The 25,154-nt window shown below is 45.9% G+C and overlaps 1 protein-coding gene across 1 annotated transcript in view; it reads left to right on the top strand.

Moving 5' to 3' along the window:
* The window catches only part of polr1a (RNA polymerase I subunit A), a 148,972-nt gene that overhangs the window by 6,922 nt on the left and 116,896 nt on the right, over window positions 1-25,154 (top strand). Inside the window, exons 4-13 of the mRNA XM_038793303.1 lie at window positions 1,339-1,443; window positions 3,965-4,050; window positions 7,510-7,628; window positions 12,366-12,452; window positions 13,153-13,261; window positions 14,181-14,355; window positions 16,148-16,318; window positions 17,341-17,463; window positions 22,655-22,882; window positions 24,855-25,109. Coding sequence (XP_038649231.1) covers window positions 1,339-1,443; window positions 3,965-4,050; window positions 7,510-7,628; window positions 12,366-12,452; window positions 13,153-13,261; window positions 14,181-14,355; window positions 16,148-16,318; window positions 17,341-17,463; window positions 22,655-22,882; window positions 24,855-25,109 — 1,458 coding nt within the window. The remainder of the gene's footprint in view (window positions 1-1,338; window positions 1,444-3,964; window positions 4,051-7,509; window positions 7,629-12,365; window positions 12,453-13,152; window positions 13,262-14,180; window positions 14,356-16,147; window positions 16,319-17,340; window positions 17,464-22,654; window positions 22,883-24,854; window positions 25,110-25,154) is intronic.

Consider the following 25,154-nt stretch of genomic DNA (forward strand, 5'->3'; position numbering starts at 1 on the left):
AGAGTACACAATTCGTTTTTTCCAATTAAGGGGCAATTTAGCGTGGCCAATCCACCTAGCCTGCACATCATGGGTTGTGGGGCGAAACCCACACAAACACGGGGAGAATGTGTAAACTCCACACGGACAGTGACCCAGAGCTGGGATCGAACCTGGGACCTCGGCGCCATGAGGCAGCAGGGTTAATCCACTGAGCCACCGTGCTGCCCTGCCATGGACTTTCTTGCCTCCCTGGGGCGCTGTTACAGTCACCGCAGACACGACCTTCCGCAGCAGCTCCCGTTTCTGTGCAGCTGATCGGCCAGGTTAGTCAGCACCTGCTCTGACAACTGAAGAGTTTAAAAGAAAAACATCAATTATCCTTAAATTTCTTTCTTCAAGATACTGCACAGAGTTAGTTTCCAGTAGTGCTTCACACTTTCTTTCCAGGCTTGCATCTCCCACTCAAAACCAAATGACTGCTTGCTGGAATATGTTTCCATAAGTACCCCAGTCAGCAGCTTGTAGCCCAAATAAAATATTTTTAAAAGAGTACTCCCAAATAAAAGATTTAGCAGATAATTCCTGTGTACCCTTGGGGATCTCCTGCCTTTCAATTGGTTCATTGTTACGAAACTAATTCAAGTTTGCCCAATTCTGAACTCAGCTCTGGGCCGACGGGTGTGGGTTTGGGAACTCAATCCATCCAATCAGGGCGGGAAATGTATCTGTTCAAGCACAGCTCATAGGCAGCATGGAGCCAATGATCACGCTAAGAGATCCACTTCAGGGTTAATGTTCTGAATCAGGTGCATGTTTAATGTCTGCCACTGTTACCATTGTCAATGAACCTTGAATTTCTGTTATTATTAACGTAGTCGGTGTTGGTTGAATTTCTGTTACTCTTAACCTTGTCAATCAGATCTATGTTTAAAGTTGTGCTGCCTGTGCATAAGGGGTTTGATGTATATTTAAAATGGGGAGCTGCTCTGCGCTCACGTTCTGAGATCCGTTGCTCTGTCAGTGAGACTGTCTTTGCGATCAATGGTGCGCCTCCTTCCTTCCCCATCAGCCCAAAATCCAGGCATGTTTCCAAGAATTGCCTCACTTCCTCCTTTCAAACACCCAGGAGTCTGTGATCAAAGATCTTCAAAACCTTCTGTTACAGGTTATTTAGATCTCCAAATAACAACAGAAAATAAAAAAATTATTTACAATTTTATACATTTAATTAGACAGATATGCCAACACGTGGTGTGGGTTGTGAGAGTTGGCCATTTTGTAAAAGTAGGTCGCCAGAAGAAAAGTTTGGAAAACACTGTTTTAAATGATGGTTTGATATAATTATGTTTTCTGCAGGTGTTGGAGAAAAATGTTAAGGCCACAATGGATGAAATCCAGGCAGCACTGAATGAACATACACAAACTGTGCTGAATAACCAAGTGAATCATGAAGCTTCACCGGTAGGTGTAAAACTGACCATAAACATTGCCGTTGCAGACATTCATCAATGTGCCCATTACCTTTTTAGAAGGCGTTCCATAAGACGTTCCATAATTTCAACTGTACGATGTAAGAAAGTGAAGTGCCCCGAATAGAAATTTGGGTAATAAGCAAGGGGGTGGACACGGCGGCACAGTGGTTAGCACTGTTGACTGACTGCCCGAGGGATCTGGGTTCGATTCCAACCTTGGGTGACTGTGTGGAGTTTGCACATTTTCTTCAGGTGCTCCAGTTTCCTCCCAGAGTCCAAAGATGTGCAGATTAAGTGGAATGACCATGCCAAATTGTCTCTTAGTGGCCAAAGGTGTGCAGGTTAGGGGTGATTACGGCGATAGGGTGGGGGGAGTGGGCTGAGGTAGGTGCTCTTTCGGAGGGTCAGTGCAGACCCGATGGGCCGAATGGCCTCCTTCTGCACTATCGGGATTCTATGGAAATTACTGATAATGTCACTGGACTAGTAATCAGAGGCTCAGGCTAATGCTCTGGGGTCATGGGTTAAAATCCCACTATGGCAACTGGAATTGAAAACTGGTCTTGGTGATGGTTGTCATCGATTGCTGTTGAAACCCTGCTGTCATGACCATCTGATTATCTAATGTCCTTTAGGGAAGAAAGCAGCCATCCTTACCTGATCTGGCCTGCATGGGCTCCAGACCCACAGCAATGGATTTAAATCCTAACTGCCTTCTGAAATGGCCGAGCAAGCTACTCAATTCAAGGGCGTTGCCAGCGACGCCCAGATACCATGAAAGATTAAAGAAAAGAGCTGCTGTTTCTCCCAAAAGCTCACCAGCTTGGGACAGGACCTGAACATGTACGTATGTTGAACAGGCCGTCTTGAGCAGTGCTCACACTTATCCTCGACCCCCTCAAAAAACGATTCATCCTCGCCCTAAGCACCACCTTGAGCTATATCACGCTCAACCTCACACTGAATGACGTAGCGTTCACCCTACGGAACTCTCCAAAATGGGTCCCAACTCCTCCTACCACCTGGCCTCCACCTCATCCACCGAAACCCGCTCTTCCCCCATGATCTGCCCACGTATCCCAGAGGTGCTGTCCTCCTCCGGCCCTGCGCACAAGATTATCCTTTCCAGCACGCTAGACGATGTTGCCTCCGGGAAAGTCCCAAGTGCCTGCCGAACAAAGTCCCGCACCTGGAAATCTAGAAATATCTCCCAATCCCTGCTTTCTCCTTCAACTCCTCCCAACTCACAAACTGCTCATACAAAAACAGATCCCTCACCCTCTCCAGCCTCCTACCTTTCCACTCCCCGAATGTAACATCCAATTTCGGTGGCTCAAACAAATGGGTCCGACAGATATGGGCCCACCTTGAGACTGCCCTCAGCTTAAAATGCTGACAGTTGATGCCATATTTTCAACATGGAGTCTACCACCGGATTCACAGAATACTTTGCTGGAGAAAACGGCGTGAATGCCGTCACCAGGGCCTCCAGGCAAGTCATGACCCTGACTCCATCCGTACCCAACTAACTTTCTAACTTTCTGGTTTCAAAACCACCCCAACACATTCTCAGCATTGGCCACCCAATAATAATACATCACATTTGGCAGCGCCAACCCCTCCCACCTTCCTATAACTTTGCCAAGGACCCATCTCCGAATCCGAGGCGTTCTCCCTGCCCATATGAAGCCCATTATGAGCCGCTCCATCTCACGACAAAGCGACTTTGGCAAAAAAACTGGGAGGCATTGAAATAAGAACACAAATGGTGGAAAAATATTCATTTAATAGATTGAACTCACCTGCCAGCGACAGTGGAGGCTGTCCCACCTCTGCAAGTCAACTTTGACTCTGCTCGCTAAGCTTGTAAAATTCAATTCGCGAAGTCGCGCCCAATCCTGGACCACTTGAACCCCCAAATACCAAAAACTGGTTCCCACCAGATGGAATGGCAACCTCCCCAACCCAGCACCCTCTGAAAGCTAACCATAAAATATTCACTCTTCCTAACATTCAGTTTATATCCTAAAAGGAACCAAACCTCTTCAATCCCCCTCATTGTCTCCCCCATAACTGGCCCAGGATTCCTTCGGAAAAAGAAGATCGCAAACCTATCTCTTCAATCCTCTTCCTCCTTTTCTCAACTTGTGCTGGTGTGTATTATTCCTATCCTGGAATGATTTGCTACAGTAAAGCTGCATTATAAATGGGAAGTGTTTGTAGTGTACTGAAGGTGGTTGCAATCCCATAGTACTTTGTTCAAGTGGCTATTTCTACACATGAGTTTAAACTATGGATTAGCTGTTTGAACACGGAGCAATTTCTATTCTTGTCTGATATCAACAGATGGTACTTTGGGAAAAGCGAGGCCTGAATTGAAGAAAAGTTCAGAAAAATGATAAAGCCAGCAATTTTTAAAACGGATACTGCCTTGATAATAAGTATATTCAAGTACTTTTTAAAAACATATTAACACTAACATCCTCTTTATCGTTCTGTTTTGTGACAAGGTGAAAAGTGTGAGTGACTGCAAGGATAAATTAATAGCAAATTTTTGGAAAAACTTCATGAAATCTAAAAAGTGTCCACATTGCAAGTAAGTGAATCAGCCGCATGATGTGGGACAATATTACTTTGTACATTGGAATAAAACCCTGAAGTAACTGTCAGTTAACACACAGTTATTTGGCAGCACAGAACTGGAGTATTGCTGTAAAAAAACACATGTTTTTGAAGCTTTTCATTTTGCATTCATCAGGACCATTCACATGAATACCAGAAGTGAAGGGAAAAACAATTTCTACTTCAAGAGAAGAGAGTGCTGGTTGGTTGGCAAGTGGACTCTTCAAGGCATTGCTGTGAAGAGTGCACCAGTTAACTGCCAAACGAGCAGGTCGACTCTGATTGAAATGAAATTAAATGAAAATCGCTTATTGTCACGAGTGGGCTTCAATGAAGTTACTGTGAAAAGCCCCTAGTCGCCACATTCCGGCACCTGTCCGGGGAATCGAACCGTGCTGCTGGTCTGCTTTAAAAGCCAGCGATTTAGCTGAGTGAGCTAAACCAGCCCCAGATTGGCCTGGGGAATGAAGCTGAGAACAGCATGTTTCTTCGGCTGTTCACAGAAGACAAAGTGTTGACTGTACCCAACCAGTCCGTGCTTGCAAAACTCAAAACACAGTGCCCAATGGCAGATGTGATTTCATGATTGGACGATATTTGCAAATAACCCTGAGCGTGCTAAAGAATCGTGCTGATGTCCAGTTCAAGATGATCAATCAGGCCTGCATTGTGGCACACTTACAGGTGCCAGAAGCCATATTAATACATAGAGCCCTCTTCTCAGCAGTTAGAAAGAACACTTACAAACATTGCACCTGTTTCAATAAAACAAAATAGGCGATAACCATTCTCTGCTTCATTCCCCAGGCAATACCATGACCAATCAGAGTCAACCTGCCTGGTTTGAATTTAAACAAGCAGGGATGCACTGAGTTGCTTAATGATTAAAGGAATAGAATCTGTATTAATGTTCTTTTTTGGGACAGAAACAATTCCTCCTGCTTTCCTGCTAGTCCACAGAATGTTCTTGGCACTAACTATAAAGATGGCATTTCGGGTCACCAGCAACAAATTTAATAATGAAGAATCTCATTTAAAAAAAAAAATCTTTTTATTGCCATTTTCCATATTTATGGACAGCTATATACATTTTTTTAAACCGCATAATTTTACTTTATTGTACAGAAAAGTTTATCCTGTCCTTCCTTTAATTAACTATACACATTTTGCCACCTTCTGGCTCGGCCTATGGTCCCTTCCACCCCCCTCCCCCTCCCTTGCAATCATCCCCCCCCCGGTTGTGCATTCCTTTGGTTCCTCATCTATCTTGGTAAGAATCTCATTTCTTCACTTTACCCGTTTAAATGAGGGTATAATTGAATTATAATTCATGGAGAAATGAGATGTGGGGGCAAGTAAAGGAGGTGCTTGGGGAGGTATAACATAGAAATGGAGTTAGGATCTGCGAGGAAGCATGTCAGCTTCTGCCACCAGAAAGATCTCCACTTCATCAAGGATCAATGTGCAAAGATAATTGTGCTGTCTCCTGGAAGCAGCCCTGTGAGTAAATGTGATGCCAACCCTTCAGTTGCTCCACTTGAGGTCAAATAGTTCAGCACAGGACAGCACATTGGCGCAGTGGTTAGCGCTGCGACCTCATGGCGCCGAGGTCCCAGGTTCGATCCCAGCCCTGGATCACTGTCCGTTTGGAGTTTGCACATTCTGTTCGTGTTTGCATGGGTTTCGTCCCACAACCTAAAGATGTGCAGGGTAGGTGGATTGGCCAAGCTAAATTGCCCCTAAATTGGAAAAATGAATTGGGTAATCCAAATTTATATTAAAAAAATAGTTCAGCACAAATTAGTTAATTAAACCTTGCATCTTTGTTCCTTTTACAACTTCGTCACTGGGAACTCATGGGAATTTATTCTAATAGCTCTGCTAGTATTTATATCTCTGCTGGATTGCAATTTGCCTTAATTCGGCAATACATGAATCCAGTGGTTACCATTACTAACAAAGCACCAGTTTATTCGGAGTAATTTAGTTCTAGAAACAAGGGGTGGGATTTTCCAGTCCCCCCCCTTCCCTGAGACTGGAAATTCCTGGCCAAATTCTACACATTTTTCAATGGTCCATCAAATTTTCCGTCCCTCCCGCAACGATTCCTGCGGCGGGTGGGACTGGAGAATCTATCCCAAGGTGTTCATTTTAAAAACAAAGATACATTCTTAATTTCAGGGTTAAAGTTTGTTTATGCAATGTGTAGCTAAACTGGAAGTTGCTGATTTCAAGGAAATGATTGAGGAAGAACTTTGGATTCATGGAGAGACCATTATGAGATGTGCGGCAGGAAGGTGTGTCAAAGTAGAATGGGAAGCCTTACAGCTGTTGCAAATGGCCTGCCAGTTGTGAAAAATTTTGAGTAGACAGGATATGGATGTGGGAATAGTGAAAGCACAGTGCAGGTGGAGATCTAGCAGTAGATGGTGGGCAGACAACATCAGAGGATTTCAAAAAGTGAAAGAATGCAGGATTCTTAAAGGCATGTAGAATAGTGTTCAGCTTGGAGACACAGCAATAAAGAAAGCTGCTTTGAGAGAAAGTAAAAGTCCTTCCTACTGAGTCAATATTGTCATGCAAATTAACTCTTAGTTCGGTGGTTGTGACCTCTCTTTTAATTCTTCCACGGGATGTGGGATTCGCTGGCTAGGCCAACATTTATTGCTGATTCCTAATTGCCCTTGAAAAGATGGTAGTGAGCTGCCTTCTTGAACCGCTGCAGTCTATGTGGTGTAAAAACATGTACAGTGCTGTTAAAGGAGGAGTTCCAGGATTTTGACTCAGCAACAGTGAAGGAATGGTTGTTATATTCCCAAGTCAGCATAGTGTGGGTCTTGGAGGGAAGCTTGCAGGCGGTGATGTTCCCATGATTCTGCTGCCCTCCACCTTCTAGTTGGTCGAGGTTGTGGGTTTGGAAGATGCTGTTGAAGTAGCCTTGGTGAAATGCTGCGCTGCATCTTGCAGATGTATCTTTTGTCTGTCTGTCTGCTGCTACTGCAGTGATGTAAGGAGCCACAGAGTTTAGCATGGTGAGTATATTGGTTTCAGTTTGTGGTCAGGCCTGTGCTGTTATTGAGAAGTCAAGCACCTTGGAATGAAGATTTAATTCCAGGATAAAATTGTGCAAGATGATGCATGACTGTGTTCTTGGATGCCTGAGGTATGTAGTTCAGGGAGAACTATAAAAGGGTAAAGAGAATTATAAAGAAAATTAGGGCGAGTTGCACCTTCTTCAAATTCATATTAATGGTTTTTAGAAAAAGCACAGAAAAGTTACTGATCTGAAGCAGTTTGACGTTTGCTTTCTTTTAACCATCAGAAACATGTAATTGTAATCACCACATGTATTTTTTGATTGTGCTTGTTGAGTAGAATGAGATGATAATGAAGTTCTGCAATTCATAAACATTTGTGTTTATTTTCACTCTAGGGCTGGCAAATCAACTGTGCGTAAGGAACACAACAGTAAACTAATAGTGACGTATCCCACAGCTGCTTTGAAAGTCAAAGGGAAAAAAAATACAGATCCAGTGTTGGAAGACAGTGGAGGTAAGTCTGCATTGAAATGTACCTGTGCACCACATCTTCCACAGCTGATGAGCATGGTGGGAGCAGTGCTCCCTGGTAATGTTAAATTATATAGGTCCATTAAAAAGTGTGGATTTGCCTGTACCTGTAGTGTGCTATAACCGGCATGAATCTCCAGTGCTGTGAGGCTTGTCTGATTGACACGTTCTTACTTTAATTTGTTGGGCAGTCGGATTCTCGACCTCACCCCGGAGTTACATTAAAGTAAAATTCTGCAGATGCCGGAAATCTGAAACGAAACCAGAAAATGCTGCAAATACTCAGCGGGTCTGGCCTGAAACATTAACTCTGTTTCTCTCTCCGCAGATGCTGCTAGACCAGCTGACTATTTCTGGTATTTTCTGCATTTATTCCAGAGTAATGCTTTCTCATTGCGTAACTGAAGCCGTTTGCACTGACGTGGAAGCAATAGTTTGATTGTAGCTTAAATGACTGGCTTTTGTTCTGATTTTCAGTCTTTGGCTAGCCAGTTCCTTTATTAGTTTTAAAATACTTTGCATTGCCTATTTGAATATTACTCCGACAATACCGAAGTGAAAGATGGTGAAGCCACGTTGTTTAGTTTGTTCTATTCCTTTGTTATTTTTTAGTTTGCATGTGGTACTTCCAGCTATATGTGTAGCTTTTTAAAAAAAATATTTTTTTATTCTCCTTTTTCACATTTTCTCCCAAATTTACACCCAACAATAAACAATAATCAGTAACAGATGTAATGTCAATCCCCATATCAATAACAACGGTCCCATCCTCCCACCAAACCCCCAAACATTAACCCGCATGTTAACATAAACAAATGACAAAGAGGAATCACCCATAGTCACCATTAAAAGGAATCACCCATAGTCTCCCACCAACCCTCCCAGCCCCCAACACCCCTAATTTTCGATGTGATCCATTTCTCGAAAGTGCATGAATTGTAGAATCCCTCCATCCTTCCCCTCAGTTCAAATTTTTTTTTTATAAATGTTTTTTATTCAGTTTTCATGTTTATATTGAACAAATTACAAATTGTTAGAGAGAGAGAAAAAAAAAGAACACGCAAAAATTAACATATATATTTACAGGTAAGCATCTTCGTAATAATAACTGTGGCCTCCCCCCTTTAGCCGCCATACATATTTTACATTCCCCAATATGGCCGAGGCACATGTTTATTGGCATTTATTTAGTTTGGTTTTGGGCCTTAGCTAGCCATCAAACCCCCGTAACGACCCCCCCCCAACGTTCTGTGGAAGCCGTCGTCCGACCCTCGGATGGCGAATTTGATTTTCTCCATTTGGAGAGATTCCGAGAGGTCGGACAGCCAGTCTGCAGCTCTGGGCGGTGCTGCTGACCGCCAGCCAAACAGGATTCTACGGCGGGCGATCAGGGAGGCAAAGGCAAGGGCGTCCGCCCTCCTCCCCAGGAATAGATCTGGCTGGTCTGAAACCCTGAAGACCGCCACTATCGGGCATGGCTCCACCCTCACCCCCACCACTTTGGACATAGCCTCGAAGAAGGCTGTCCAGTACTCCACAAGTCTGGGGCAAGACCAGAACATGTGGGCGTGGTTGGCCGGGCCACTTTGGCACCGTTCACATCTGTCCTCCACCTCCGGGAAGAACCTACTCATACGGTTTCTCGTTAAGTGGGCTCTATGTACCACTTTTAGTTGCGTCAGGCTGAGCCTTGCGCACGTGGAGGTGGAGTTGACCCTATGCAGTGCTTCGCTCCAGAGTCCCCACCCTATCTCCATCCCCAGGTCTTCCTCCCATTTCCTTCTTGTTGCGTCCAGTACGGTGTCGTCCCTTTCTACCAGTCGGTCATACATGTCGCTACAGTTCCCTTTCTCTAGGATACTTGCGTCCAGTAGGTCTTCCAGTAGTGTCTGTCGTGGTGGTTGTGGGTACGTCCTTGTCTCCTTTCGTAGGAAATTTTTGAGCTGCAGGTACCGTAGCTCGTTCCCCCCAGCTAGCCGAAATTTCTCTGTCAGTTCGTCCAGTGTTGCGATCCTGTCGTCCGTGTATAGGTCCCTGACTGTCAGTGACCCCCCGTCCTGCCTCCACCTTTTGAAGGTGGCGTCAGTCAGTGCTGGTTTGAACCTATGGTTGTTGCAGATGGGAGCCTTGTCCGACATTTTGTTCAGGCCAAATTGCTGCCGTAGTTGGTTCCAGGATTGGAGGGTGGCTGTCACCACTGGGCTGCTGGAGTGTTTTTTGGGTGGGGATGGGAGTGCTGCCGTGGCGAGGGCCCGGAGGGAGGTCCCCATGCAGGAGGCCTCCTCTGCACGCACCCACTCGGCTTCTGGCTCCTGGATCCATCCCCTTACTCGCTCGGCTGTTGCCGCCCAGTGGTAGAATTGTAGATTCGGGAGGGCTAGCCCCCCCCCCAGGATTTTGTTTTTTGTAGGACCTTCTTTGGGATCCTAGCATTTTTACCCCCCCCCCCCATACGAACACCATGATAAGTTTGTCCAGCGCTTTGAAGAAGGCCTTGGGGATGTAGATCGGAATGGTTCTAAACCAGAAGAGGAACCTGGGCAATACGTTCATTTTGATCGTCTGGACTCTCCCCGCGAGGGAGAGTGGGAGTGTGTTCCATCTTTGCAGGTCCTTTTTTACTTCCTCCGCCAGGCTGGTGAGGTTCCATTTGTGGATCCCTTTCCAGTCATGGGCTATTTGGATCCCCAGGTAGCGGAATTCCCCCCCCTTTGCTGGTGTACTGGGAAGATCTCGCTTTTGCTCATGTTGAGTTTGTAGCCCGAGAAGGCTCCAAACTCTTTCAGGAGCGCGATGATTCCGTCCATGCCGCTTTGTGGGTCCGAGATGTAGAGGAGCAGATCATCTGCATAGAGAGAGACTCTGTGCTCTCTGCCTCCCCTTCGGATCCCCCTCCAATTTTTTGCTGCCCTGAGCGCGATTGCTAGCGGTTCGATTGCTAGTGCGAACAGCAGCGGGGACAGTGGGCATCCTTGTCTGGTGCCCCTGTGCAGCTGGAAGTATTGGGAGTTGGTATTGTTGGTCCGTACACTCGCCATGGGGGCGTTGTATAGGAGCTTTACCCAAGCGGTGAACCCTGTTCCAAGCCCGAACCGCTCCAGTACCTCTATGAGGTATTTCCATTTGACTCTGTCGAAGGCCTTTTCTGCGTCCAGGGAGACGATCACCTCTTGTGTTCTCTCCCCGGAGGGGGTCATTATCACGTTCAGCAGGCGCCTGATGTTCGAGGTGAGCTGTCTACCTTTGACGAAGCCCGTCTGGTCCTCTGTGACCACCTCAGGTACACAGTCTTCTAGCCTTTCGGCTAGGATTTTGGCCAGTATTTTGGCGTCTGCGTTCAGCAGAGATATGGGTCTGTATGACCCACATTCCGTTGGGTCTTTGTCTTTCTTCGGTATCATTGAGACTGAGGCCTGTGCTAACGTGGGTGGCAGTGTGCCCCTAGCTAGCGAGTCTGTGAACATCTCCCGCAGGTGCGAGGCCAGCGCTGTCGCAAATTCTTTGTAGAAGTCCGCTGGGAATCCGTCCGGTCCCGGCTCCTTCCCCGTCTGCATGGAGCTGATACTGTCCATGATCTCTCCCAGTGCTAGTGGTGCTTCCAGGTCCCGTTTCCTGCCCTCTCCCACGACTGGTATGTCCAGTCCATCAAGGAACCGGTTCATCCCAGCCTTCCCCGTTGGGGGCTCTGAGGTGTACAGCCCTTGGTAGAAGGCCTTGAAGGTTTTGTTAATCCTCTCTGGTTCTGTTTCCAACATGCCTCTGGTACCCCTGATTTGCACAATTTCTCTGGTGGCTGCCTGCTTTCTCAGCTGGTGTGCCACTCAGTTCAAATTTGACCTTTTTAAGCGTCAAGAATTCCAGCAGGTCCCCCTGCCACGCCAGGGCCCAGGGTGGAGAGGTTGATCTCCACCCTAACCGGATCAGCCTTCGGGCAATCAATGAGGCGAAGCCTACAACATCTGCCACTGCACCCGTTTAGCGACCTATATAGCTTTAGGTATTAAATCGAGACCCAGTTTATCTGAGTGCAAAATAGTCCATGGCGTGTTGTTGAAGAATAGCAGGTGGTTTTCTTGGCCAACATCCATCCTGCAACCAATGCCATGAAAACAGATCAATCACATCGAGAGCAATCTGAATTTGTATTGCCCCATCCTAAAGGTGTAATCTGAAAAACGGACAAACAACCTAAGGAGATGGGAGGAAATGTGATTCCAAAACCTTGTGGAAGGAGAGGAGGGAAGTGGAGCAGCAAAGGGGTTTAGGGATTCAGCTCCAAAACATGGATCCTAGGAAGCTGAAGCCAATGGTGGGGATGAAGATGGTGACCTCATAACAAGGGGTTCAATGGAGAGGTCAGGACGGGCGGGCGGGTGGCGGAGGAGTTTTAGAGCCTGGTAAAGCTGCCGAGGTATGTGTTGGTGAGGCTGGAAATGGGTTTTAAAACGAGGAAGAGAAGCCGTTGCTGGAGATGCACTGGCTATGATCGAATGGATAAGAGTGGATTAACTGGTCATTTCTGTTTGTGGGAAGTTGCCGGATACATATTTGTTTCATTTGCCTATATCACAATAAGTACACTTCCAAAAGCAATTCATTAGCTGTGAAGTTAATTGCCACATGCTGAGAATGCTTTTTAAATGCAAGTTCTTACTGTTTTTTTCTCTGTCATGCACTTGTGAGCAGACATTTATTAATTTTTTTTGTACCTTTTGACAAGGTCTTGATGATTCTCTGTTTGGAAAACGAGGATTTCTGACTCCCTCCACTGCCAAAGACCACATGGTGGAAGTATGGGAAAATGAAGGTAAATATTTTATGAGTGCATTTAGGGGAACCAAAGAGAGTCAGAGAGGGAGGTAGAGAAAGAACAATATTATGTATAAAATATACTTGGGGAATGTGCTGGAGGTAGACCATTCTGATTGAAGAATGAAGATATATTTTTCCAAGTGGTCTCCTTCTGTGCCGTAACAAATCTTTGATTCTGTGACTAGCTTTTTTAAATTCCAGATTTGCTTTAATGAACTGAATTTAAATTCCACCAGCTGCCATGTTGGGATTTGAATCCATGTCCCCAGAGCATTAATCTGGGCCAGTGAATTATTAGTCCAAAGATGTTACCACTATCTCCCCGCCAAGTTAGTGTTTGCACCACGCATGTGCACAATTAACTGGTTTGGTATGTTCAGATTAGCTCATGCAGGGCTCTTGGAGTCAGCATAGAAAGGAAACATTCATATCATCAGTTTGAACTGGATTGAAACTTGCACCTCAACAGCCTAAAACTAATGCACTGATCTGTAGTGTTGCCGTAACAAGGAGGGTGGACAGTTTTTCGACATAAACACTGAAACTGAATTGCGACTTTAGAAATTCAAAAGCAATTTTACTGACAATCCTTTGACAGTTTATGATGCACATGTTATGAATGGCCAGGGAAATAATGGTGTGTCTAAAATATGAAATCATCATCCTTCTTTAAATCAATCCTTCCTTTTGATTAGGCTTCTTCCTGAAATACCTGTTTCCTGGCTTGAGAATACGTCACAATACAAAGACCTGCTGGAACCTGGACATGTTCTTCCTCGATGCTGTTGTCGTACCTCCTTCCAGGTAAGATTACTTCGAAGGGAGAATTTGTCCTGTCAAATTGCATTATAGTATCTTAAAGTGGTGACTTAATTTAACTATTTTCATTAAAAAAGACATTTATTAGTTGCAGGTCCACAGTCCTTGGAGTTATTTGTAATTTTGAACTTTGTTTTGTTGCTGTAAAGACATTTTTTTTGTTAAAGCTTTTTGTTTGGATTCATCAGGACAATCCGCAAGAATATCGATGTATGGGAAACAGCAACTTTTTACTGTATGCTGATTGGTTGATAAAGTGGATTCTGATATGTAAAGGCCTCTGGCACTCCTCTTGTACAGTATAAATTTGTTGTTTCCCTCATGTTGCTGTTTCCTGCTGGTTGTTCATAGAATTTACAGTGCAGAAGGAGGCCATTCGGCCCATCGAGTCTACACCGGCTCCTGGAAAGAGCACCCTACCCAAGGTTAACACCTCCACCCTATCCCCATAACCCAGTAACCCCACACAACACTAAGGGCAATTTGGACACTAAGGGCAATTTATCATGGCCAATCCACCTAACCTGCACATCTTTGGACTGTGGGAGGAAACCGGAGCACCCGGAGGAAACCCACGCACACACGGGGAGGATGTGCAGACTCCGCACAGACAGTGACCCAAGCCGGAATCGAACCTGGGACCCTGGAGCTGTGAAGCGATTGTGCTATCCACAATGCTACCGTGCTGCCCTTGAATGCAATGTTCTGATGAATGCAAGGCAAAAAGCTTCGATTAAGAAAATCTTTTTTTTTTTAGCCGCACTCCCAAGTTATATACAACCCAACAGCTAAAGTATTTGTTATGTTGGAGAAGAGAAACTTTTCTTGGGCTCGGCCACAAACAATTTCCAGCATGGTTCAAGTTTCTATCTAGCATTTTCCCTTTTTGTTTTGCAATTGGTAGGTTTCGTCCAATTAATCGGCTTGGAGACCAGATGTTCACCAATGGTCAAACAGTTAATCTACAAGCAGTGATGAAAGATGTTCAGGTGATACACAAGCTCCTGGCTCTAATGGCACAAGAGCAGATCAAGACAGTGCAGTCCGTTCAAACTGAGGATATATTAAATACACAGGAGGTAAGAACACATACTTGATTTCTTTTTAAGATTGTTTAAATAAAAAAGCTTAGAGATTGGTAACTAAGTCCATTTTAACAACTGCTGTACGGCTTTGCATTGTGTACTGATGGAACAGTGCCGTGACGTATACAAAATGACTTGTGTATAACAAGACTTGTGGTCCAATGTGTCAAATCCATTGGGCTGGATTCACCATTTCTGAGGCTAAATGTTTACGCCAGCAGAGGAACTGTGGTGTTTTACAACGGTAAAATCGGTGCCTCACCCTCACCCATCCTGCGAGCTGTGAGGGGGGCAGCTGCGCCTAGTATAACTCTATGGCTCAGGTCCGTGTCGGTGTCCTCGTCACTGCTTGGCACCTGGGACTGTGGCTGAGAGCCTGCCCCATTACCAGCGGCTCCTGTAAGAGTGTATGGTGGAGCAGTGTCTGGGGGGAGGCGGGGTGTTACGGGTGTGTGGGATGGGGTTGGTGCTGCCTACTCACCCTGGCCACCCCAAGGAGGTCGTGCAGTTTGTTCCTGTCTGCTACAGACCTGGCTCCTTCTATTAATTACATAATTTCTATCCCACTAACTGGGTTCTGACCATTTTACTAAGGCTAACCACAACCCCATAATTATCTAAACCCCAGGGAACCTTATTTCTATAAACACAATTCCATTAGTGATTAAGAGGTAAACAATGTACGTGGTTGGAATGAATGATGATCTCAGTTTTATGACATCTTAATTGCACCTTCTGCAGGCACAGTGTATGGCAACCTTAACCTAGTTTCTTTAATATTCTTACTGCAGCAGATATATACCTGAACTCAGGCATTAAAAAACATTATTACAAAACATATAAAATGCAAAATTTTAAAATACCAATTTCTCACATTCATCAAAACAGGAAGCAGTGTTTATTGCCTGAGTGGAGAATCCTGCCGCCATCTGAGGGGAAAGTCATGCCTCAGAGAGCAAGTGGTCAATCTGATTGGTCATCAGCTCTGTAGTCCCAACTTCACTAAGTTCAGCAATGACCGAGGCTGGGACTATAGACAGTCTCTGAGCAAAGGGAGGTTATGGAGCCAGACTTAAATTTATGTGTTGGTGGGGCTTGGGTAGCAGATCCTAGCAATGGTGGTGAGGGGGTTTGCGGGTGCCAGGTTTGAGAGGCCACAGAGTGTTGGTGGGTGGGGTGGTTATGATCTTGGCGCGGCAGGTGAACAGGAGCCCCCCCAAAGAGGATTCAGCCCCTCCCTTGCCCAACACCAGCCCACGCCCTAAATGTTGCCGGGCTATAAACTCGGCCTGACCCACCCCCACCTCCTGTGGGTAAAATAGAGTTGGAGCGAGACATTTTAATGGCTTCAATCCGTTGGAACGCGTTGCCTGGGGAGGTTTTCGAAGCAGGTACATTAACGGCTTTCAAAAAGCATCTCGAAAAATACATGGATAGGATGGGGACAGAGGGATACAGCACTAGGAAGTGCTGAGGCTTTTGGCCAAGGGTGGTATCATGACCAGTACAGGTTTGGAGGGCCGATGGGCCTGTTCCTGTGCTGTATTGTTCTTTGTTCAATCTGCCCATGGGCATGTGGGCTGCGTGATGTTACCGTAAACAAAACATTACAGCCAAAACAAAATGCTGCAGGCGCCAGAAATCTGAAATGAAAACAGATGATGTCAGAAACACTCAGCAGATCTGGCGACATCTGTGGAGAGAGGAGTAGAGCTAGTGTTTCAGGTTGATGACCGTCCATCAGTGAAGTGACAGAATGTGCTAACACCATTTGCTCAACTTTCAGGCGGAAGACGTGTCAGCTAGGATGGACCTTGCTTTCTTATCTGGTATCCCTGGGCAAACATTGACAGACAAACTCCACAGTGCCTGGATACACCTTCAGAGCCACGTCAATATTGTTTTTGATAGTGATATGGACAAACTGATTACTGACAAGTTTCCAGGTATCCGTCAGGTATGCTAGAAATTGAAGCGATTGTTGCATTCTACCGTGCTCCTTTAATTGGATTGCTTGTACCAAACATAACATTAGGTTTTTTTTTTAAAGAAATATTTAATAACAAGCTTCTCAGAACAGGCGTCAGGCTGCAGTAGTTGTTCTTGTTGGTGATTGTAGCTATCAAAAACTGAGCATGTCATTGTTGCAGATCTTAAAGCTGATCATTAAAGTAAGAAGAAATCTAAGAAAGGCATTGGTGAGGCCATGATCTTATTGAATGGAGGAGCAGCCTCTACTCCTGCTAGTTCGTATGATCGTATGGCTATTATCAAGTCATTTGGTGCAATTAACTGGGTTAACAAAAGTTAAATTGAGAACGGCCGATATTTTCAGTTAAGAAGGGTATCCGGGGGAAATCTAATATTCCTTATGCTATCTAATTCTCTCTTTCTCCTGTAAGATATTTTTATTAAGATGCTGAGTAATCTTTTATATATTGTTTAAAGTGAATCTGCACTATATGATTCCTGTCTGTTTTTTAGAATTAGATGTTCAAATGACACTCAGCGTGATTTATAAGCTCGATACCATTGTGTTTTAAGTCAAACTAACAATTTTGTGTTAGCTGATCTCTGCTGGGTAAGCAACAAATGGGGAGCTGCAGCTATCCCCAGTAGCAGAGAAGTCGCCCTTTTTCCTTTGTTCATATTCACTGGTTCCTGCTGCTCCAGGGACATTGGGTAATGACAGTGTCCTGGGGGCTATCTTCCTGTGCCGAGTTTGAACAGCCTGTTGTGTGATATCAGTGTGAGGAATGCCAGTTAGGCTGAGTACCAGAGACAACCTGAACCGTATCCAGTTGCAGCAGAGGTCAGTGAGGTTATCAGCAAATGAAATCCAAATGCCTGGATTTACAATTTTATTTCATATTCTCTTCAGAGTGGAAGGGTGGATTGGCTGAGGTTAACATGCGTGGGTTAACAAACGTGACGTGAGCTTTCCTTTTCCTAATGATTCTCCTCTTTTCTTGAACTCAGATCCTGGAAAAGAAGGATGGTCTCTTCCGCAAGCACATGATGGGAAAACGTGTGGATTATGCAGCCCGTTCAGTCATCTGCCCCGACATGTACATCAATACCAATGAGATTGGTGTCCCAATGGTAAACTCTTTATTGATTCAGATATGTCCTAGTAAATAAGCAAGGGCGCCCTGGGCTTGCTTGTGGGTTAAGCGGTGTTGAAGAAAGACTGGATCAGGATTTTCCAGTACAAACTAGATTGCTGGTTTCCTTGAAAAACAGGCGAAAGGGGCAATAGATGATTATTTATTGTTCAAGGGTATGGGGGATGGGGCATGAGAATGGCACTAAGGCATATTGCTCAATTTGGAGAGTGTCGCGACTGGGCTAGTATGCCATCAGTTCCAGCCTCACTGGACTCGGAGTCGGAACACAGGTGAAATTAGATTTTATTTAAAATACCCGAGGTATTTGGCTGAGCCCAAATAAATTACAGGCACCAGGTTTGTAACTTTAACACAAGTAACCTTCTATTATGTACAGTATAATAATTAGACTGACAACTATCTGCTCCCCCTTTCCCAACCCCCCGGCCTCTCCTCTGCAAACATAAAAGCTGGGAACACAATGTCCTGACAAGCTGCTTCAGCTTGAGTCTTCTGCTTAAAGGCACATTCTGATTATGGGTCCACGGACCAAAAATAATGAAATAAAAGTGGGAACAAAGGCAATAATAGGAAGGACTCGAGCGAGAACCCAGAGCACAGGCATTTTAAGCTGAGTGGCCACCTTCAGCACTGTAACAATTCTGTGAAGTGAGAATCTGATCTGAAAACACAGGGATAAAAATCCTACCTATTGTAAATAAATCTTGATTCATTAAGTCACCATAAACCAGCATCTCAAAATATCATGTGTGAGATAAATTGAGATACCACTAGAGGGAGCCTGCTGTCCTACAACAGCTTAAATACGTTCTTCGATTGTCATAGATATAAACAGAAGAATGTGAAGCATTTGTTCCATTCGTCAAACTTAGAACTCTGGTGCTTTAATTCTTCCAAGTAACATCCAGCTGCGCTTTGAAAGGGTTTGTTTCTCTGCCAGAAAATATTCTAAAATGCCTAATGCTCTTGAAATTAGTTTTTTTTCAAATAGCTCTAAAACATGTCTTTTGCGAGTTTAAATTTGCATCTTTGCGTCCTACTTTTCCTATCTTAATTTGAAGGACGATTTTGAATTACTTTGTTTCAAACACAATGCTTCATGGAAATCTTCAGTCCATTTGGTTTGCCCCTTGTTACATAAAGTCGGCTGAGTGCACTGAACCCAGCAAAGACTGTGGACCCTGATACCGCGTTGGCTGTAGAGATGGTGCCCTGTGCTCCACACCTAGCCAGTTACAACATAAATTGCTGAGGTGTATCCTGACCACAAAATAGGAGGACAGATCTAACCTGGGAAATTCCCACCTCATCTGTCTACCCTCCATCATCAGCAAAGTGACAGAAAGAGTCGTCAACAGTATTAAATGGCATCAAGGAGGCATTTGATTATTTGTGACATCGAGGGGCCTTAAGGAAAGCCCTTTCGAGGGTGAGTCATATTTGTCGGGGTTCTCGGTGAACGTCATCTCAGATCATGCTCTGCATTTCATTGACCTGATGGTGGAGCCAGGCTGCTCTCAGCAACCCCCGTGGAGATTGAACACATTGTAGCTCACGGGTAAGAGATTTTGTGAGTGTATAGCCTCCCCCATTGGGGAATATGTTGGGTTCAACAGGAACGAGGCGGCCTCAACACCCGCAACCTGGGGACCCTGAAATCGGGACATTGGGGGGAGATAATCTCCTACATGGCGCATAGGGTTACATCTGGGAGAGTAGAGAGGCAGAGACAGATAGATTCCATTTTCTAGGCGGACTGCCAGTAATTGATTCCCCAGACACTAGATTGTTGGAGAGCAGAAAGAAATTGCAGATGGAAATAGAGTCATGCCCGCCCTTGAAAAGCCAGAGATCACCTTGTTGGCCCGTTTAAAGAAGGTCCGTGGAATAAAGATGGGGAGACACTGAAACACAAACAGGAATCTCGGGAGGACCGTCATTTTCACTGTCTGTACCCTCCCAGCCAGTGATAGCGGGAGCATGTCCCACCTTCAGAAATCTTCCTTCATTTGGTATATTAGTTGGGTCAAATTTAACTTTATGTAGCCGTTCCCATTCCCGTGTCACCTGGATGCCTAGGTACCGAAAGCTTCCCCTTACCACTCTAAACGGCAGCTCTCCCAGTCATCTCTGCTGTCCCCTTGCTTGGATCGCAAACATCTCACTTTCTCCCATGTTCAATTTATAACCCGAAAACCGGCCAAATTCACCCAGAATCCTCATAATTCCTTCCATCTCTTCTAGTGGGTCCGAAACAGATAGGGGCAGGTCACCTGCGTATAGCGAGACTCTGTGTTCCACCCCTCCCCGAACCAACCCCTTGAGACTCTCAGCGCAATTGCCAGTGGCTCTATGGCCAGCGCAAACAGCAGTGGGGAGAGGAGGTATCCCTGTCTCGTTCCCCGGTGCAGCCTAAATAGCCCCATGTCAACCTGTTCGTCTGTACACTCGCAATGGGCGCCTGATACAGCAGCTAACCCAGTCGATGAAGCCCCGTCCAAACCCAAACCTCCCACAGATAGGTCCATTCCACCTGGTCAAATGCCTTCTCTGCGTCCATTGTGACCACTACCTCTACGTCCCTACCCCCTGGGGGAATCGTGATCACATTCAGCAGCCTTCTAACATTGGCCGCCAACTGGTGCCCTTAACGAATCCCGTCTAGTCCTCCCCAATCACGTCCGGAACTCAGTCTTCGATCCTAGATCACAACATTTTGGCCAACAGTTTGGCGGCCTTATTTAATAAGGAGATCGGTCTGTAGGACCCACATGGTTCCGGGTCCTTATCCCGCTTCAGGATCAGCGAGATCGTGGCCTGTGACATCGTCGGGGGAAGCGCCCCTCTCTCCCTTGCCTCATTAAATGTCCTCATCAGCAGAGACCCCAGTATCCCAGAGAACTTTTTATAAAACTCCACTGGGTACCTGTCAGGGCCCGGGGCGTTACCCAACTGCATGGCCTTCAGCCCGTCTGCTATTTCTTCCATCCCGATCGGGGCCCCCAGCTCCTCTACCAACCCTTCGTCCACCTTCGGCAACCTCAGCCCTCCTAAGATTGCCTCATCCCCTCCGGCCCAGCTGGGGGCTCCGACTCATACAGCCTGCTATAAAACTCCTTAAACGCCCTATTAACCCCTGCTGAATCTCCGACCAGGTTCCCATCCCTGTCCCATACTTTCCCAATCTCCCTGGCTGCCTCCCTCTTTCTAAGCTGCTGTGCGAGCATTCTGCTGGCCTTCTCTCCATGTCCATGAATCGCCCCCTTGCCTTCCTCAGCATCTCCACCGCCTGCCCTGTAGTTAACACGCCAAACTCCGCCGGTAGCCTCCGTCGTTCCCTTAAAAGCCCTGCCTCTGAGGTCTCCGCATATCTCCTGTTGACCTGAAGCATTTCCCTTATCAGTCGGTCCGTCTCTGCTCTGTCTACCTTCTCCCTTTGGGTCAGTATCGAGATCAGCTCCCCTCTGACCACTGCCTTCAGTGCCTACCAGACCATTGCAGCCGAGACTTCCCCCGTATCATGAACTTCCAGGTAGTTCTGGATACATTTCCTCACCCGCCCGCACACCTCCTCATCTGTTAACAGTCCGACATCCAGTCTCCAATGCGGGCGTTGGCCACTTTCCTTGCTCACCTGCAGGTTCACCCAGTGTGGGGCATGATCCGAGACCGTGATCGCTGAATACTCAGTGTCCACTACCCCCGTCAGTAAAGCCCTGTTCAAGATGAAAAAGTTGATCCGGGTGTATACTTTATGTACATGTGAGTAGAAAGAGACCTCCTTCACTCTTTGCCGCCCAAACCTCCATGGGTCCACTCCACTCCCCCCATCTGGTCCATAAACCCCTTTAACCCCTTTGCAATTGCTGGCACCCTGCCGGTCCTTGCGCTCGACCGGTCTAGCCTGTGTTGAAGTCCGTCCCGTCCCCTCCCCCCAATGACCAACTTATGCGAGTCCAGGTCCGGGATCTTCCCCAACATCCTCCTTATGAACTCTACATCATCCCAGTTTGGCGCGTACACATTCACGAGTACCACCGGCAGCCCTTCCAGCTTCCCACTAACCATGATGTAACGGCCTCCCACATCTGCAACTGTTCTTCTCGCCTCGAATGACGCTCGCTTATTAATCAGGATTGCGACCCCTCTAGTCTTAGAGTCCAGCCCCGAGTTAAATACCTGTCCAATCCATCCCTTCCTTAAAGGGATCTGGATTCTATATGGGGACGGATGGGGGAGGGTTTGTGCAAAGGGTGAAATCTGAGGGCCCTGCTTTGTGGGTGGCACGATAGCACAGCAATTAGCACTGTTGCTTCACAGCGCCAGGGACCCGGGTTCGATTCCCGGTTTGGGTCACTGTCTGTGCAGAGTCTGCACATTCTCCCCGTGTCTGCGTGGGTTTCCTCCGGGTGCTCTGGTTTCCTCCCACAAGTCCTGAAAGTCGAGCTTGTTAAGTGAATTTGACATTCTGAATTTTCCCACTGTGTACCTAACAGTGTAGTGTGGCGACCAGGGTATTTTCACAGTAACTTCATTGCAGTGTTAATGTAAGCCTACTTGTGACAGTAATAAAGAACTAAAGTCAATTGAATGAAGCTACAAAGAAAGCTTCCTCTTTCAATGGCTTCCTAGAGTTAACAGTGTGAACAACTCACTGAATCCCACTGTACTTGTCTAGAATTGAATGAGTATTAATAGCGTTAAAAGAAAAATAATTATTTTGCCCATACTTCTTCATAAAAGGATATTAATATAAACACTGCAGTGTGATCAAAATTGTATCTTTCGGAGTTACAATTTCAGCTGTCACATTGTTGCCAACTACAGGGGACAGTGGGAATACAGCTTCCATCAGCTACATACTGAATTGTTTGAATAAGCCAGTGCGTGCAATTTGTTTTCAGCAACTCCTTTAATGGTGCCTGTGTTGATGGAAATAATTGGATCCATTTAGGCCACTGCCCATGACCAGGGTGGGCGATGGAAGGACTGAGAACTTGTGTGGGCCTGTGTGTGAGAGATGGTCTGTGCATCCCTGTGTATGTCCCTGCGCACACCTCTGCGCGCCCCTGTGTACATCCCCGCCGCGCACGCCTGTGTCCACCTGTGTGTATCTGTATTTTTCAACAACAAAGAAAAGCACTGACTTTTTAAATTCTTACAAGGTTTTTGCGACTAAGCTGACCTATCCTCAGCCGGTGACACCGTGGAATGTGCAGGAGCTGAGGCAAGCAGTGTTAAATGGGCCAAATACGCATCCTGGAGCTTCTATGGTAATCAATGAAGATGGGTCTCGTACTATCCTGAGTGTAACCAATCCAACCCAGAGAGAGGCCATCTCCAAACAACTGCTAACACCAAGTACTGGTGAACAACACATGGGGATGAAAATTGTAAGTTGAGGCCATTGGTAATTAAAGCTAAAGAAATGTTTGGATTATTCCTTTTGCACAAAATGAGAGTTGAAAGTTCGTAATCAAAACAGAAAATGCTGGAAATACTCAGCGGATCTGGCAGTATCTGTAGATAGTGAAACAGAGTTAACGTTTTAGGTCGATGACCGTCTCTCAGAACTGAGCAAACGTAGAAATGTTTTGAGCACATACATGGGAGGAGGATTAACAAAAGGAAAGGTCTGTGGTAGGGTAGAGGGCAGGAAAAAAAATAAATGACAGATTAATGGTGCAAGGCCAAAGGGAGTGGTAATGGGTAAGCGAAGAAACAATACAAATGTCCGGAGGAGGTGTGAATGGCAGGATAGCTGTCATCCAAACGCAAAGTAAAGGAACTAGAAGAGAAAGAGGATGGGAAAGAAAACCCAGGAAATAAACACAGCCAAATGGTGTTATGAGCACAAATTGTTGAACCCTGTGTTGAGTCCAGAAGAGTTTCAAGTTATTTGATAAGGTATTGTTCCTTGATCTTGAGCTGTGTTTCACTGGAACGCTGTAGTAGCTCAGAGGGGGAGTTTGGGAGGGAATTGAAATGACAGGTGACTGGAAGCTTGGGGTCATGCTGAACTGAAGTGTTCCACACAGGGATGAGGTTTGGGGGCCTGTGAACATTGTTGGGAGCTGGGACACTGTGCTGGGAGACTGAGGTAAGCCTTCTCACCCATCTGCGTCCACACCCACTCCGTGTACTACGATTCAGATCCTGATGTGGAAAAACTAAAAGGGCACGTGAAGTCACACATTGGTCAAACACACAGCATATCGGGTTTTCCCAAGTCCAGAGGGCGGTTCATCCCATAGGGTACAAAAACAGGCAAGTATTGATGAACCTTAATACAGGACTGGTTTGGTCCAACAGCAGTGTTGTGTCCAAATTGGGGCATGGCACTTTCATAAGGATTTGAAGACTTTAAAGAGGGGTTTGCTGAGACGATGTATGAGAAGAGGTTCAGGGATCTGGGACTTGTTATGTGGATAGATTGGAGAAGTTGGGAATATTTTTCTCGGAGAAGAGATGGTTGAGAAGAAATTTGATGAGAGATATTCAAATCATGAGGGGACAATACAGAGGGAAACAGTGGCCGTTGGTGGAAAAACGAGAACCAGAAGATACAAATTTATAGTGTCAAAGACACTATAATGGGTCTATTTTCATGAATGCACCGTCTGAGTGTGGCGGAGACAGATTCAATCATGACTTTTGAAGGAGAATGGGATGAGAACCTGAGCAAATCCACTTGCAGTGCCGTGGGGGAATGTGTGTGACTAAATTGCTCTTGCCGAGAGCTGGCCCAGGTTCAGAGGGCCGAATGGCCTCCTGTGCTGTAACATTCTATAGCTTCAATTGTTTTTTCCCCGCTCGACTGCTTCGTGTTACATTTGCTGGTTGATCTCACTTTGCAATTTTCCGCTTTCGGTTGGAATGTGGACATATCAGACAATAACCATTTTCTCTACTCTGTCCTGGTGTTTATGAGCTGTTAGAATCTCCAGGCTAGGTAGGGTCTTCCGAACTGAGCTTCTCCAGAGCTGCAGAAAAATGGTGCTGGATTATTCGCCAGCGGGATGCTCTGTTTTGCCGGCAGTCCGGGGGTTTCCCAATGGTGCAGTGCTGCCCCACAATGGGAAAACCTATTGACCGACCTGCGTAACGGAACATCCCGCTGGTGGGGTGAAACAGAAATGTGGTGGGGCGGAGAATCCCGCCCCAGGTACTTTATATGAAAAGAGGAAACTGAACCTTGGCCATGGAGAGGCTGTGGAAATAGTGAGGGTAAAAACATCGAAGGACCCCAAGGCCTGGTGTCATCAAAGACCAGATCTTTTTTTCGCCGGTTGTGTTTGAATCTAATGTGTCTACATGACTTAACAAAATGGTGAAGTAACACGGTATTTTATATAATTTTGAAAGGTGTGTCGGCACATTAAGAATGGAGATGTTCTGTTGCTGAACCGCCAACCAACTTTGCACAGGCCCTCCATACAGGCCCATCGGGCCCGGATCCTCCCAGGAGAGAAGGTCCTGAGGCTTCACTATGCGAACTGCAAAGCCTACAACGCTGACTTTGATGGTGATGAAATGAATGCACACTTTCCACAGAATGAACTTGGCCGAGCAGAGGCCTACGTGATTGCCAGTACTGACCAGCAGTATTTGGTTCCCAAGGCAAGTATATAATATCAGCAAGTAAAGATGGGAAAATTATCCTGC

The sequence above is a fragment of the Scyliorhinus canicula genome, chromosome 3 (genome assembly GCF_902713615.1).
Source record: "Scyliorhinus canicula chromosome 3, sScyCan1.1, whole genome shotgun sequence".
In the NCBI taxonomy this organism is placed as follows: Eukaryota; Metazoa; Chordata; class Chondrichthyes; order Carcharhiniformes; family Scyliorhinidae; genus Scyliorhinus; species Scyliorhinus canicula.